At 41.5% G+C, this 17,578-nt stretch overlaps 1 protein-coding gene across 4 annotated transcripts in view; it reads right to left on the bottom strand.

The window, feature by feature from the left end:
• Positions 1 to 17,578, bottom strand: part of zgc:110158 (uncharacterized protein LOC553590 homolog) — a 53,805-nt gene that overhangs the window by 27,678 nt on the left and 8,549 nt on the right. For 2 of the 4 annotated variants that reach the window (XM_042222600.1, XM_042222599.1), the window contains exons 2-3: positions 1,326 to 1,398; positions 510 to 571 (exon numbers count right to left, since the gene is read on the bottom strand). In XM_042222600.1, coding sequence (XP_042078534.1) covers positions 510 to 571; positions 1,326 to 1,398 — 135 coding nt within the window. Of the gene's footprint in view, positions 1 to 509; positions 572 to 1,325; positions 1,399 to 8,683; positions 10,188 to 17,578 lie in introns of those variants that run through there. The other 2 variants (XM_005934348.3, XM_005934351.3) reach the window with 2 other exon arrangements.

The raw sequence follows: 17,578 nt of genomic DNA, 5'->3' as shown, positions 1-17,578 counted from the left end.
GAGAGGGTGAGGAGGGGGAGGTGAGGAGGGGGAAGGGGGGGGGTCCATTCCCTAACCATCTGGATCTATTGTTTCAGAATCGGGGGTGAAGGTTGGAGAGCTGGAGGAGGGGAGAGGCGAGAAGACAGGAAGGGAGGGGGTCACGCCCTCGGTGAGTCTGGTCAACCCCAAGGGTGAGACTCTGTCAGACCTCCCACCTCTGAGAGTCACTTTAAATCATGAATATGGGCAAGTACCCTTAATTAAATTAAAAAGTGGCATTTTCCAAGCACCTTAACTTTTGAATGGTTACATGTACTGATTTATGTCTTGAGTTTATTATTCTCAAACCTGGATTACAGCTGTTTGTTCACATAACAGTAGTGCTTTATTGGAGGGGGGATACACAGTTTAAGATGCACACTGTAAAAATGTGTTTACGCAAGTAAAAATCCACACACTCACTCGAAATAAACAAGAATAAAAAGCAAAAAGGCTCTAATAATAGAACAACTGAATAGATCGCTTACCACCACCATGAATGGAGGAATCCGGGGGGCTCCCCTAATGTAATATTCTTCTCCCATCGAATCTGAGAGAAGGAAAAGAAAAAGGGAAAGGAAAAGGAAGCCAGAAGAAAAAGAGGTCACTTATGGCCACTAGAGAGGGAGGATTATGTCTGCAGGTCCGAGGTTAAGAACACATAATCAGTTAGTCTCAAACTGTCACTGGTATCGAATGTGAAGATCGGCATCCTTCTGGCTCTGTGCATCACCCTCTTCCCGACTATCTTTCTTCTATTAGCCCTCTACTGTTCCTCTTTTTGAATGTAAAGTACAATCATCATCTAGAGTATAGCTTATTAATTTACTTCCTTACACCCAAATGGGCTGTCAGCAGACTTGAGACAATGCAGTTTACAATACACTGCCTATAAACGGCTAGAAATAACATTACTTCACCGGTTCACTAAGATCCCCTGGTTGGACAGTGAGCATGATCCGGTGTAACGTTATAGGATTTCCTTATGAAAAATTTATGCAACACCTTGCACCCTGTAATCATGTTTAGCATGTTTGCACTGACGATGTATGCCTGAGAGGGTACAAGCTGCTATAACACGAGCTACAGGAGGGATCTATCGTGTAAAGCTTGGTAATGCAGGAAGCCGTTTTCCATTCATTAGTAACCAAGGCCAATGTTTCTGGTAGCATGTACTTGAACAGGAGTTGGTAAGGTTAAACTATAAGGGTGATTTTCAGGAAAGATGCAAAGAATGAAGGCATTTCTAAACCGACCGGGCTCGGTACAGCATAAAAAAGTCGATGTCATGGCTGCCGTCTTACCTCAGACAGGAAGGTCTGTGCTGATTTCTGTGCTCCCACATGTAGCAGGTATTCGTACACATATAACGCCAACCTGAAATGTAAAAGAAAAAGAAAAATTAGTGATATTTTTCAAAATTAATGTCAAACTCCTCTGTCTTCGTCTTGCATTTTTAACAAATTAGACAAAAAGAATGAAGATTATGTATCAACAGATCAACGACTGTTCAACTGTGAAGAAGGAACAAACTATTAACAGGAAGTGGCAAGAGTGGGAAAAATAAAAAGAGTCAGGGAGGGTGAAGTCATTTAGAACTTTCCTCAATCAACAGAGAAGTTGGGTTAACTAAATGTCAGTCAGATACTGTTAGGGCTAAACAGGAAGTACTTTCTGAAAGTTCAGACAAAGGTTCAAACGTTCAGCCATCAGGCTAACCTATAACATCATGCAGCAACAGAAGACTGGACTTACAATGACCAACCTAAGATTTTGCTTGTGTTATTATAGTTCTTTTCATTACAGTGAATAGTTCTATTAATACAAGTAAATATCCCAGTATTACACTCCATACTATGCATACATGCATACTCATAACACTGCTGTACATTTACAATTTAACTTAGGTGGATTTGACTGGGATTGGGATTTATTTTAATTATTAAATAAATAATAAAACTTTTTCCATATAGTAGTGATTTTTTTTTAAAGTAATGCATATGGCCTTGCTAAAGCATCTGGACATTTTGTCATAACCTCATCACCTCCTCACTTGGTGATTAATTTGATTCGTCTTTATGGGTCTTTACACTACAGTAAAAACAAAAGGGGCAAAATGAACCTTCAGTTCCTTAAACACTTCCTGGACATTAGTTCCTTGAGCTCAAAGTTCCGGAGACTTGGAGCTCCTCCGTATTGTTATCTTCACTTTATTTCGGGATGGCTGTAAAGTCACTGAAGAAAAACAAAAGCTCCTGTGACTGAAGCTCTACAGCGCCTCTGTTCTCCTAGACCATAAATCTCACTTAAACGTTCTGGGACTCCAGGTGGTCTGTATAGTTTGCTATACTTTACTGCTTCTGTGCATTTTATTAAGCCTAATTATCCAAACTCCTTTAATCACAACAAAACCTAAAGACATTCAGACTCTTTGAAGAATACGCTTCTATTCAAAGCACCACATACCAGCAGAAATAGCTGCACATGACAGGCATTCCCAATCGTTCCAACAATATTTTAAAAGCTCTTGTCAAACTTTTCAAAATCGCTGCTATTATAACAGGCCAGCAACACTTGAAAATGGCAATCCACCAGGGTCTATTAACAGACAGACATCCATGCTGTGGAGTGGGAAACCCCCATTGGCCCAACATTGTACTCCTAACTCCTTCACTTAGTCATGTTTAATAGGCTGTTAATGGACCATCAATCGACCAGCAGTGTGGATATGACAGTGCCCCGTGTGCCCAGAGCAGACAGTCCTCTGACAGCCCAATAAGGTCCTAATGAGAAGGACAGTAGCTTAGTGTCATAGTCCCTATCATTAGTCGATGAACTGATCAATGACACATGATTTTGAGATAATTAGGATGTTGTTCAGTTTGTTTTCAACCACTGACAGCTTTTTTTTTTCCAATTCTGTCTTCGTTTCCAAAGTTACTTCTTCATAAGATGAAATATCTATTAAAACACATTTAATGCATTTAAGTCTCTTAAGAAGATGCTAAAGAGGAAGTTCTATCAGCATGCAATGAAAATAAAATAGATAAAGACAGTTTAATAACCGCCGAGGTTGCAAATACTCAAATTACCCTTAGGTTTGTGCATAGCTGTGGTCCTGAAGTGCATATGGACTAAGATTAAACCTTGGGGTGTGTCTATAAAAAGAAAATTAATCCACCACTATTATTAGGACCATTGACTGGAGGCTCAGAAATCATTTGTCAAATGTTCTCAAATGTTTAGGCTTGACGCGTCATCTCTTGGTCACAATCTGGTAAATGTAAAATTTATTCTGACTAATCAGGACGCCTGATGGCGCGACCCTGTGATTCGGGGATAGTTATGGTGGGTTTATATCACAGTTTTCTGATTTTCTATTAACCAATCAATAAAGCTGATGAGTGCATGCTGTACATTAGTCAAGTGCTGGCTTGTTTTAAACTTCACTCCATCAACATAATATTATTTTTATGAAATTTGTTTGTTTTTTTAATTGAAGTCAATCTGAAATCTTTAGATTAACAGTCAAAACAAGTATAACAATTAACTCCAAATTTCTGTCATTGGGATAAAGGTCAATTTTATGTGACAGCTCACCTGTTTTAAGTGAAGTAACAAATATTTGCTAACTGATCCTGTCCAACTATTTACTATAAATTTACATGTAGCACAGCTGCCTGTACTTCATGTCTAAATGTGTGCAAGTGTCTCACCTGCTTTCTGACGCTGCAGACAGACATGCAAAAAAGGTTTAAGCAAGGACTTCTAGAAATAGCTTGAAGCAACTAACTTGAGCTCCAGTACATGTTTTGTCAAACCCCCAGATTACTGTTCTTACTTAAAAGTAAAAGAATTACTTGCTGTAACAAGACTTCCTTAGGTGAACCTGTGGAAGGATCACTAGCAGTTGCCTCCAGCTGCTTGTGTCTGGAGATGACACAGGGCCTCGCCCCAGTCCTGTTCCAGGGCATGCGACTGCCCTCGTGGACATCCCTCGGAAAACTGTAGGTTTTTACAACCCTGTTTACATTTAGTTTTTCCATTCTAAATATCAAAATCATCCAACTTGATTTCAAAAAAATGTTTAGAAGCTCAATAAAAGTATGAAGTTGGTTCAACTGCCATTGTGCTAGTATTCAGAATTATCCAGTGTTAGCTATGGGGATGTTAAACTGCACTTGTTTCCTTATTCTTGTCTCTTTTAGGAGTATGTTTTGCAAATCATCCCAGGCTATAAACACAATCATGTAGAGCATTGTTCTTTAAACTAATAACCTGTACTGAAGGAAAAAAAATTAAATAAATGCGCTTAAAATAAACGTCCAGATAGTAAAGCAATGAACAAATTCTCTGTGAGGTTCAAGGCTTAATAACAGAAATGGAAAAAAAACTGCCATGGGTTACGTTAAGAGATATGATCTGTGACTGACCTGTACTTACTACAAATGGTATGCAAATGTTTAAAATATGCATTGTTAGTATGCAAATGTAGTCTGTGAAAGATATGAATAGGCAAATAGACAGTAACAGCAGTGATGTTAGTCCCTACATGCTCAAACCTTGTCCTTCACGAGAGAAAACAGGCAGAAGACATTTAGTGAGCGGATTTTAATGCATGTTTCTTAAAAGTTAAGCAGAACACAGTATGTGTATGATTTAACACAAGATATCAAACTGAAGGTGGCAAATTCATCATCATCCATGACCAGCTCTGAGTCTCATTCATATATTTCATACATATATACACATGTATATAACCATCAATACACCCGTTCACCAACATTGTTGGACTCAAAACCTGCAAACTTCCAAGACTGCTCACACAATGTATGTATAAGCCTATAGAGACTGTAAGCCACCTTAAAGTCCTGCATGCCGCTATGCGTCGTTGGCATTCAAGTGGGTCGACATGAGGTGCACAACCTTCTGTCCGCTTGACCTGAGCTTAATAATATAATATGCACTGTATACTAGCGCTGCAACAAGTTGGACATTCTGGGCCATAACTAATGATTGAAATAATTTAGACAGTAGTGGAAACCGATTTGTTTTTGTAATTTTCCACTGTACCCTTTGTGTCAGGTAAGCAAAGATCTGCGTATTAATCATAAAGTTTTCAACCGATTTTGAATGAGCTCAAATTGTGTTTGTAACTAATAAACCTGGATCCCAGATACAGAAAACTATAAATGGAGTCTAACCAATGGCAGTAACATTAGCCGACAATAAACTGGTACATTCCTATTGGTTGCTACTTTGAATAGATTTAAGTGATCTGTCTAGGCGGGAATTTCAATAAAAGAAACATTTTGCAACTACCCAACTTGTCTTAAAAGTTAAGAGTGCGAGACCAAGAGAGAACAGAAACTGAAAGTTTCTTTGTAAACACACATCCCAGCTGCAGACACGGTTTTCAGTCAGCAATAATGACACATGTGTTACATAAGGCTAAACTATCAATGGGTCAGTCCAGGTTGAACATGTATCATTAGTAGTCCTGCACTTCATGCGGAAAGAGATAACAGTTTCAAAGTGCTGCTTTCTCTGCGTATGTACAGTGGGCTGACCTGCTTGGAAGGTAATAAATAACTGAGGGTGTTTCCCTGTTGCAGATAGTCACAGAGATAAGAGCACATAAATGAACAGGCAGACATATCGATGAACAAACAAACAAAGCACAACTGGCCTTGACTTCTTCGCAGAAGAATTCATATTTTTTATTATATTCCATGATAAATAAATCTCTCATAGTGCACTGATATTTCAAAAGGAAGAAACCATCCCGAGTGCAACCACTTAATTCAAAACAGACAGCATGGCAGATTAGTTGTTGTACAAATAACCAATGCTCTTATGAGGCTAAAGGCTGCACTTCTGCTGAAACACAAACACACGCGAACACTTGACCACTTTAGCCAGGGGAATCTGACCACTTTCTGAGGCTCCTAGCAATTTGTAGGTCACAGAGCTCTCTGTGACCGCTGGTGTAGAGTGTAAGTCACTGCCACTTGCAGGTCAGTCTAGCATTGAGCCACACACAAGCACCTACAACGCACACACACATGCTATGCATCACAGAGCTTTCTACCTCTGCACCTCAACACCCGCAGATTCCTTGGATTTAAAACCAGTTTTAAATATTTTTGAAATGCCTGGCAAAAGCTCACAGGAAGCTTTAGGATACAGCAAGTGCTTCAAATATTGATACTGTCTGCATGTCCCTGCACACTGCAGGCTTACAGGCTTCCTCAATACATGTGCATCCTTACACAGGAGTTTTGACTGGAAGGAAACGGGTAAGGACTTGGTGTTACGTCTGGGGATGGGAGGTTCACGATGCAGATGCCCCCCAAGAGGCCTTCAATGAATTTTTTATGTGTGGTGTGTATGTGTGTGGGGTTTTTTGTATGTGGGCTGCAAGAAGGGGCGGCTTGTGTGTGCACCTGGCCTACTGCATTATTAAAGCTCAGAAGCTTGGACATAGAAAAAGAAAGAGAAGTTTAAGGTGAGGAGCCACTAGCGGTTGGTGGAGTGAAGGGAGAGACGAAAAAATGGCTTTGACTGGAACAAAAACGGGAACATGCCCAGTATTACAGTGGAGGGAACAGCAGGTGGTACAGGAGATTAGAGAAGCAGTCAAGTAGCAGTGTGTGATATTATATTCATCAGGGGAGGTTAAAAAACTGAAGCAACCCTTTTTCTGCCAATTGTTAAGGTTGTGTGGCCTCCACATAGCTTGACTCGTACGCTACTTGGTTGGTATTCTCTCTCCTGCTTTAAGAAAAATTTTCTTCCTTCTTCCACTTCATGTGAGGTGCCCTTTGACCTCCCTGCCCACTACGCTCTTATACATTTAAAGATGGGACATCTGCGCGTGCATAAACTCACTTCCACAGAGAGAGAGAAATCTCCCTGATGTACACGGTCGGCACACCTGACATCCTGCCTGAGGCTCCCGACAAAACCCCCTCTTTAAACATGGATGAGCCTGCCCACCATATCTCCCTCTCTTCTGTCTCCTTCTTTCTCTTCTGTCTCTCTCAACTCTGACGCAAAGCTGAGAGCAGCTGCTTCAGTCTGTCTCAATAATTCAACACTGAAGTGAGGGATGAAGAGACTGAGGAGCAGCAGTGGATGGGGAAGTGAGAGTTGGGAGGCAGATGGAGAAAAGAGGTGTAAAAGCCACGCACAGAGGAAAAGAATAAAGCAGATGGCTTCACAAATGACAGAATAGAAGGTGTGGGGTAACGTGGCGCCTGCTGATCTTCATGCAAACATGCACACGAGTCTCACAATTTGGTCCCACTTCAGCTCAGACCGGTCCGGCAAGTCAGAGCTGATGTGTCCAACTCATCCGCTCTAAGGACGAATCGATAAGCATTGACCTGTGTGAAAGCTCTTCCCTCTTCCTTTTTCTTCAGCAGGATATTTAACCGTAGTGAATCCGACCCCACTGTGGACCATTTGCAAAGCACAACACTCCCAAACTGTTAAATCTAACCAAAGTTTAACGAATCTTAATAAATGTCCCAATGCGCTTTGCTAGCTGTGACTTTTAGGAAAGGAAGTTCACTGCAGAGAAGCGTGTCTTCTATTTCGGAACCAGTGCACATGGGGTTTTTACAAAGCTTTTTGAGACTAACGCGAAAGCTCCGAAGCTCACAGGAGTGTTGCTAAACGTGCGGCACGTATCTTCAGAGCGAACAACAAGGCACCGAGGCAGAGGCACACAGACAAAGGGATTGGAGGGCTACAGCTAACGCCATCTAAGTTTCCCAACAAAACAAAAACCAACCACTATAAAAGGCCCATGTGGAACTGCTACGGTTTAAAAAAAAAAAAGCGGCGGCATTTTTGTGAGCACTTTGTCCCCGCCGGCGCTTCGCACAACTCGGGATGACTGCAGAAAATCTCCACGGGCCACAAAAGTTAAAGAGGAGGCGCAGCTCCCCTTTACGCGGAGACCGCAAGCGGCTGTTCGCTGGCCGAACACGGGCATCGCTACAATGTAACCAGTCTGGGTTTCTGGAACAATTCTCGAGCACGTTCCGCTGCTAGTTTGTAACAAAGCCCCAAACAGCTGTATTCTATTTATACCTGCTGCTTCAGCGAGGCGACACAAAGCATGCTAGCTACAATGCACGGCGTCGCTCCAAATGCATTGTTCCTCACACTGTGGGGCGAGGGGCAAAGAGATGGACGTGGGATCCCCATTAATGCTCCCGAGTGCACGTTCAGACATTATCGCTGGAAGCACGCGCAGAAAACACTCCCTGCAGGTAAAAGTGGAGCAACTTTAGTTGCTCAAACTGCCGCTTCTCTCTCTTTTTCCTTTTTTTGTACTTGAGAGAAAACAAGAAAGACAAGAGTGAAATTGGCAGTGCAGCTAGCCACTTGGGCTAACTTAGCAGCCATGCCTGTAGTTGGGAGGATGCATAAGAAGAAAGGTAGAGGCACGAGTACAAACAAAGTGGCAAACACGAAGAATAAAGTAGCACAGCTTTCACTTGAAGTAGCCGGTAAATTTTAGAAAAGAGCTACAGTAACATGCGTGACTCTGCTGGAGTGACTGAACTGCTCCACATCAGTTAGCAAGTTGAGCCACCTTAGCACACTTCTTTGCTGGATTTCAGTTGTGACAGTGCAATATTGTACTTACTTTTCTCTTGCTTGGCTATCGGAGGGGACAACAGCTCCTTTTCCTTTGCCGTACATCTTGGAGGCTGTTCTGATACTTTATTTTATCCCACTCGACACCTGTCAAAGAAAGCTACCAGGAAAACCTACTATCTCCATAGCTACCTAGTTAGTGTTGTCTCCCTATCTCTCCCTTGCGCTCTCTTTGCTCCGGTTTCCTTTTTTTCTACATCTCCAACATTGCCCACAAATCAGGCAGGGTTTCAGCCGGGGGGAACTTGAAACAGTCCGCTGGTGGAGCGTTTTTTTTTTTTTTTTCAATCGCTGTTCCTGGATTCAGCTCACGCCCCCCCTGTTGCGAGACGGTGGGGGCTTCTTAAAGGCACAGTGACTCAGTTTTTGTCGACTTCGCTGAAGTTCAAGTTCTTTTTGATGGCCTTCAAATTCAGGCCTTACATTACATGTGAGTTCATATACAACACAAGATTATTCAGATTGAATGCTTTTGGTGTTTTGAAACATTTTCTAAGCAATTATATGTCAATATGTATCCTGCTAAAGATTCAGGGCTTCATTTTGCCACAGCAGATGGGGGCTTGATAGTCCCAAATACCCACCCTTGTTGACCTGTGTACCTCTAAATTACCCCTGTGGCCAGTCATAGCACCAGTCATGCAGTGACACCGTATAGGGCAACCAGACACCCCAGTCCTGTGCGCACAGAAAAAGATATCTGTTATTACCTTTGACTGCTGAGCCTTCGGACAGTCGGCGTACACCACTCATCGATGCTATCATGCTGACATATAAGTGAAAATCAGAAGCCTTTAGTGTTTTTATTTTATTGTATTTTATTTTCCATGCAATACTTCTCTATTGCCTCCCAAACTAGTGTTCTCTGACCTCAACGGCCCTTAAAGGAGGAGGAGTAGGAACACAAGTAATTGAAGAAAACTCTTATTCTGCTATAATTTAATCTTTTTAATTTTGTTTTGTTGTGCAATCAGTACGGTCAGCTGCTTAAAGCACATAATTCACTCATTGTGTGTCTAAAGTGTCCCGAGGTATAAAATATTATCAATTTTATGTGTTCTGGAAGATAAAGAAGTAGTTTTAGCGTCACTAGCAGACAAATACACCCACTGTATATACAGATGATAAAATTATCCTAATCTGTTTAGTCTTTTTCCAGTTTTATCTCTCTTTATTCACAAACCTTATCATAAGGCCAAAAAAAAGTTTCTTATATATTCAAAGAATATTTGGGGCAACACATGTTGTCTCAATTTCGAAGGACTCTTATTATTTCACTAATGAAACATTTTCTACACACTGTAAAATGTGATCATCTCTGTGATCTTGTATCAACATGCTTATAGTTTATACAGTAAAAATAAAATAATTAAAAAGTGACCATCTTATGAAGACACAGGGATGAGAGCATTAAGGAATTATCACTGTTCACTAGCTCCGAGTTATATTTGTTTTATGCTTGTAGACACACAAGCTTCGTTTCAATTTAATATAATATTAATACTAATAAAAAATAATTGATTATCCAGGTACGGGGCTGGCGCTTGATATGTAATGCGTTAGTTTGTGTCATGTCCCTTTAAGAGTGTGTAGAGGGCTGTTTCAGAGTTTGTGTGTGCACATGGGTCTGTGTGTGTATATGTGTGTAAGGCAGGGACAGGCAGTGTGTTCTGTTTTCGTGCTACTAGCTGTGGGAAGGACACAGCTGACTGTCTGCGGGCGTGCACGCCTGCGCGCACGGCGCAGTGTGTATGCGCGGAGGCAGGCGCACGAATTTCTGTGTGCGTGAGAGTTAGAGAGAGAGAGAGAGAAAAGGGTGGGAGAGAGAGAGAAATATTTCTGTATGTGTGGTAAGCCTTTTTTTCTACATGAGCATGTACCTCATGATGAGCAGACATTATATGAAAGAACAGAGGAACAACAGATAAAAAACACTAGCGAGGAGCATCATTTTTATGGAGGACCAAAACATTTTTCCTCGGTGAACTAGTGAATGTAACATAGCAACAAAGAAACACTGAGTGATGCAACAGACATAAGAGTGTTGGGATTTTTCCAAGGGACATACAGTATACCCTGACAATAAGAATACATTTATTTGCAGCCTATTTAAAATCACTCAAATATGACTGGGCACTTAGCTGTGGACTGCTATTTGTCTTAAGCTTAATGGTTTCATATTTGCATGCAGTGTAATGTTTGCAATAAAGCAGCTAAAGACTGCTTTCATGTGCAAACACGGGAAGGTCTTCAAAAAGTTTCCTTCTCCTAGAGTTGGGCAGATCATTCCAAATATCGACACTACTGATACCAACGCTGGTATTGGTATCAGATACTAGTATGATAGGATCGATACTACGTTCAGCGTGTAGCCCACTGAATTGTGTTAAATAATTGTCGCATCCAAATATGATTTATGACCTATTGCACTGTTAAACAACAGAACAACATTTACATTCCAGGTCTCCAAAAAAGAAACAGTTTCAAAATACAAGAAAAACTAAAAGGTGTTTTTTGTTGTTTTAACTAATTATTGTAGAACACGTAAATCACAGTGGTCATTAAAATGTGTCCCGAATCAAGTAAATTGATGACGATTCATCTCGTGAATCGCAGCACATTGCTTTCCCCTACATAAGCTACCTTAACAGGTTAAAAATATCGGTACCGGTATCAGTATTGGTATTGGCAGTACTCGGATCAATAGCGAAGTTTGTATTGCTCAGCACTACTACTTTGAAATGAGATGTTGTTTTCAGATTCTTCTACTCTGGTAATGACTTTATAAAAGAAGGGTGTCAAAGTGTGGACAGAGAGCCGAAAGAGGAAGAACAATATGCATTTTCAAATTCAGCCAGCTGAGTGCTGACGAACTCTGAGAGAGAAGGGGAAAGTGAGAAAGTGATGGTGTAGGTATCTTTTAAGCTCTAGACCACAAACTCCATCACTGTCTCATCATAGCACCAATATTGATCCAAGAACCCAATGATCCCCGGGAACACTGGCTCTTCCTCTTTTGCAGAGAATAAACACAAGCAGCGTCACTGTGTATTGTGTGTCTGTCTCTCCGTTTCAAATGCAGATAAGGCTGTTGGGCTTTTGTCGTCGTGCTTTCCCTCTATATATGATAATTTTATTCAATATTGGATGAAATGAAATCAGGGTGATTTGGAACCAAGCTGATGTTACATCTTGCATCAACAATGGTGTGTAATGTTTTACAGAAAATGGTAAATATAAATTGTCCGATCACATCGCAGCTGAAATGTCATAAAAACAGTTACTGTTACGGATCAGCTGTATTTAACAACTTTTTTTTCAGGTTTGACAAGTTTTCTTCTGTTTGGCAGAGATTATGGGTTCATTTATGTGTTTTTGCATTTAGTCCACGCACCATACAACATATGTCAATCTTTATTTGGTGCATTATTGGGTTTGCTGTCATCTGAACTACCATTATCCTCCCTTTCTTTCCACTCCATCCTTTCTCCATCACTTTCTTGCTTCTCCCAACATGCTCTCTTTCTCTCTTTATCTTCCTCTCTGTCTTTCCTTCTCTTCCACATCATCCTGCTCTCCTCTGACCCACTTTAATGCCTTCTTGCCACTATCTCCCTCTGTTCTTCCCCATGCACCCACATCCTTCATCTCTATCTCTGTCTCTCTCGCATTCTCCTCCCCCCTTCCTGTTCTTCCTCCATTTCACTTCTTCCTGTTCATGCTTCTCCACCCTCCTTCCATTCCATCTCCTATTTCTGTTCCTTCTTCTGCTTCTTCTTCCTTCCGCGTCTTCCTCGCCCCTCACCTTCTTCTGCCACTTCCTCTACTCCCCCCCCCCCCGATGCATCTGCATCTCTACATTCTTGTGCAGTCTCACTGAGCATTTTCACTTTCTTCTCCCTCTGTCTTTGTGTTTTTTGCCTTTTTGTTCTTCATCGCTCCCACTCTTTCCTCGTCTTTGTCTTCCTCCCCTTTTTCCTCCCCCTCTGCCCTTCTCCCTCATCTTTCCACCTTGTCCCCCCCTTCCCCACCACCACCAGCCCTCACCTCCCTCCTTTCTCCTTCCACCATGAGTCATATTGTGCTCTCTCTTTCTGCTCCCCTCACTACGCCACAGAGCCATTCAGGACAGACATTCATCAGCGGCCTGAGATGATAGATGCTGCTCACCACAGCTCCAGCAGCCAGTTAGCCTGGGGTGATGCCTTATGCATACAGATATCACCTGGCTAGCTGTAGTCTACTGCTTCGCCCAGGATCGAATACACACAAATGCTCTCAAGTTTACGCACGCACATACTGCGTTGCCTGGTGTCTAGGACTGGCTCTGTGTGAAATGGAAAAGTTTGGAGCACGGAAGACTTCGCCGATAACTATATTCGCCCTTAACATAAGTGTAGACAAGTGTGCATGCAGTAGTGTTGGAATGGATTTTATCTGTGTGTATACGCGTGTGTGTTCTGGAGAGCGCTAGGTATGTAAACTCCAGGGGAGTTAGGTTAATTGGGTCTGAAAAAGAGGTGGGTGTGTCTTTCTCCTCTATGACAGGCTTATTTACATAGCAAAGCTGTAATTACCCTAACGAAGCCCCTATCCTATCAGGGAGATTGCACACACACACATACACACACGTGCAAGCCCCAAACAGGTTTGAGCTCAATCATGCCAAACCTGTATTTTTCATCACTCCAGATCCCTCTCAGAAGCATTCCATTCACATGTTCATTTCTAATTGAATGGCATCCTTTGCGGTGCCAATCAGTCGGTTTGTTGGAATTTCTCTATCAGAGCTCATTGGCTTCTAAGAGAGATATGGGACTCCTTCCAACACTTAGCAATCACTTCCTTCCTCCCCCCTCCCCACCGTTTTCTTTTGTCAGAACAGGCTTTTTCTTTGTGAGTTAATGCAGGAAAAAAAAAAGATTTTCTTGTGCGATATCAATTTAAGTCACGAATCCAACCCATTGTTGCAAATAACGAGAAGACGTAAGAACACCGTCGACATTTCAGGGACTCTATTAACTATTAAACTAGATGAAGGTAAGTTAAACCTTATGTTACCCATGTAGTGGTGCTTATTTAAGCAGTTTGTTGAACCTTTCAACAGATTTCTGTCATCAGTGTGTTATTTATGAATGAAATAGATGTACGTAGCACAAGACTGAGGTTTCAGATGATTTACAGAACAGAAAGTGTGTTTTTATCTCCTTTTTTTTTTTTACTTTAGTAAATAACTAGATAAGACTTGCAGGCCTCTGAAATTGGTCAAAGGATTCCAGAAAAAAAAAACACTTTCTACTCGATTTCCGCAACATGTCGACATAAATGACCCGTGACAAGCTAAAAAAGAGCGCCAGTAATCAAATAAGACCAAAAAAGAGAGAAAGTTGTGTTATTGAATTATGCTATCGCAGCTTTTCATCTACAATTGACTTCTCCCTTCACAGACATACAAAGATGTTGTCCTTTTTTAAAATGTGTCTCTCATTTAGATACTGTCACATAAATATAGGAAAAGGCAGTAAATAAATGAATGAATAAATAATGGAGAACGTGACAGACAGCCCTCCTCCTGCAGCTCCCCCCTCTCCTCTCGGAGACCCTTCACAGACAAACATGCACATGCTTCCTCTGCGCTAAAAACAAGTCACTGCTGAGGTTTTGCTTTTAATAATTTTTTGTACTGCTCACCTGCTGCAGGTTTGAAAACAAAGAAAGAAAGAGAACTTGAAATCCCAGAGGAGACAGGCAAGGCTAGTTGCTTCTTAGACCACTTGAATTATTGAATTAGATTATACAGATAAACAAATAAACATGACACAGGTTTAAATGTGGTATGCTTAGTTAACAAAAAAATGGAAAAGTTTGTGGTCTTGTTTTCTTCGGTGACGTATGAATTGAATTTTTATGTGACAAGCTCCAAAATTAACTGCCACTGCCGCAACATGAGCGGGCATGAATAAATGCAAATTCATTCACTGTGAAATTTGAGCGTTTTAAGTTGCGTAATAATGTTTTACCCCACCCAGAGTCGTATCACTTCACAATAAATAAAAGAGTTCAAGCTGAGGCTGAAAGGCCTCTCCTCTATACGCTCAGGGTAGACATATATAAGCTCTGTTCATTGGCTGTTTGGGGAAAGTAAACACTAAAAGACTTTAAATTGTGTAAAAATTGCATGGAAAAAAAAATCACTGGAATTTCAGTCCGAATAAGGGTTTCTAAGCCGTGCTCGCAAAGGACTAAGTGCAATTACATTTTGTAACATGCATCCAGCATGCTAGATGGGGCTGTGTGAGTATTTTATAGTGGAATTTTCCTTTAAAAATATCTGCACTAAAGCCAAAACCAGTACCTTTACCCAGCAGCCCCACTGCCTGCCTCAGTATCTGCCCTTCCCTCTCTCTGCACTTCCTATTCCAACAGGAATTTAATCTTTCAAACCATCGTTGTTTTTCCTCTCCCCTATTTTTACTGCTGCTGCTTCTGCTGCTGCTTGGAAGACCACAGACTGCCTCTGTATGCTGATGCCCCCCCACACCAACTCCCCACCACCTTCACCTCTCCTCTCTCTCTGTCTCTCTCTCTCTCTCTCTGTATCTCTATTTGTCTTACTCTCTCATGCTCCTCTGTCTCTCTCTCTGTCTCTCTTCTCCTCTCTCTCTCTGTCTCTCTCTCTCTGTCTCTCCTTCTCTCTCTCTCTCTTCTTGTCTCCTCACCCACCCCCCACCCGACACAAAAGACAACACACACACACACACACACACACACACACACACACATAAGTACACTTTTCCCTTTCTCTTTTCCGCCTGTCTGTCTCTCTGCTGCTTCGTAGCTCTCCTGCTATACGTGCCACAGATTCAGATGGCAGTCAAATGGTAGATGGAGACAAACACGGAGACACATGCATGCAATTACATGCTCACATAGTCACACACACACACACACACACACACACACACACACACACATGCAAATGGATATCCAGACTGGCAACTGCACGCATGGATAGAGACTCTCGCAGACATCTGTGTAAAGACACACAGACGCACACGCACCTTCGCACACCAACGTGCAGACTTTTACAAGAACATACTGTAGTGTCATATAAATTCAAGTATTTCAGTCACCTCCCTCAGTCAGTTTAGTAGGAAGACTATTATTCGTGGAGTACAAAGCTATCAGAAAACAGAATGCAGGAAATATTAATGAGAACGGAGACTTTTGTGAGAGATTAAAAATGAAGAAAGAGAGGAAGAACTTTGAATATGCAGCAGTGAAATGAAATCGCTATGAAAAGTAGGTTTTTTAGATGTTGGGGTGCATATGGTGAAAGTATACGATACTATTTTGGCATTGACTGTTTTAATGTTTAGGTGAGAAGAAGATAGAGAAACTGGGAGGGCTGTGAGGGGTGGCAGAGAGGGAGAAACAGAGAAGAAGGAGGTCAGTCTAAGCTTATGAAACATTTTCTAACCCAACCCGGCCTATTTCTGACAGAGCAGGACTGTGGACTTACAGTTAGATACACAAGTTCCCATGGTTGACAGCAACATGCCTTCAGGGAGTGACATGTGAAAATATGCACACAGAGAAAAAGTCACACTGGAACCGGTAACATGCAAGCTGATAACCTTACACTTTATTCAGATGCAGGGGGCTTTTGTCAAACTGTTCTCAGCGTTCTCAGAAAAACGGTGTTAGCTTTTATCTCTGAGACTGCACAACGCCTGCTATGCAACAGCAAAGGTTTAAGGGCAACATTTTGGGAAGTATGTTGCACTAGAAGACCAGTGCCATTTTATAGTCCCTTATTTCTTGGGTCTAGAGGTAGAGCTAATGTCTGGAAGTATTTAGCTTAGCTTAGTATGGGAAAGCAGAAGGAAATACCAAGTGTAGGCTCTGCCCAAAGTTCAACAATCGACCCATTACCCTCAAATTATTTTGCACTGTTTGTGAATCATTTATGCAACCAGGCTTGAATGTGAGAATTTGAGGTTTCTTTTCACTGAGTGCACCTTAAACTACACAAGACTCAGATAAGCAGCAAAACTTAGATCAACGTGCCTGTAAACATTTACTTTTACCACATTATTATGTACATGTTGCAAGCACTGGTTGGAGCCCCTTTGTCCTTAAAAAACGATTTAATTTTTCTTGGTATATATTCAAAAAGGTAACTTTCATCTCAGATTTTGATCCATATTGACATGATGGCATCACGCATCCCAAAGGTGCTCTTTTGGGTTGAGATCTGGTGATTGTAAGTACAGTGAACTCATTGTCATGTTCAAGAAACCAGTTTGAGGCGATTTTGAGTTTTGTGCATTTTTCTGCTGTAAGGAATCATCAGAAGACGGGCACAATGTGGTCATAAAGAGATGGACATGGTAGAGTAGGGTGCAGTGTTTAAATAATATTCCTTTGTAATAAGGGGCTAAGTGTGCCAAGAAAATATCCCCCACACCAGTACACCACCACTGGTAGCCTGAACCTTCAACAGAAGGCAGGTTGGATCCATGATTTCATGTTGTGTATGCTAAATTTTGACCCTGCCATCAGCACGTTGAATCACAACAGGTAACATTTTTCCATTTAGCTTCCAATGTTGGTGAGTCTGTGCAAACGCCACCCTGTTTTCAGTTCTTAGCTTACAGTAGTAGTACCGAGTGTAATCGTCCGCTGGTGTAGCCCATCTGCTTCAGGGTTTGATGGGCATTCAGAGATTCTCTTTTGAATATTTGGCCATAATAAGTGGGTTTCCAAGTAACTTTCGCCTTCCTATCAGCTCAAAGCACTTTGGCCACTTGCTTCATACTTATGGCATCAAAAAGATATTTTCAACTGGAGAACTGACGCTCACTGGATTGTTTTTTTTTTT

Source organism: Haplochromis burtoni, unplaced genomic scaffold (assembly GCF_018398535.1).
Source record: "Haplochromis burtoni strain Fernald_Lab_line unplaced genomic scaffold, NCSU_Asbu1 Contig_89, whole genome shotgun sequence".
NCBI classification, from domain to species: Eukaryota; Metazoa; Chordata; class Actinopteri; order Cichliformes; family Cichlidae; genus Haplochromis; species Haplochromis burtoni.
The sequence above is the reverse complement of the archived record's forward strand: the minus strand, read 5'-3'. Positions and strand labels throughout refer to the sequence as shown.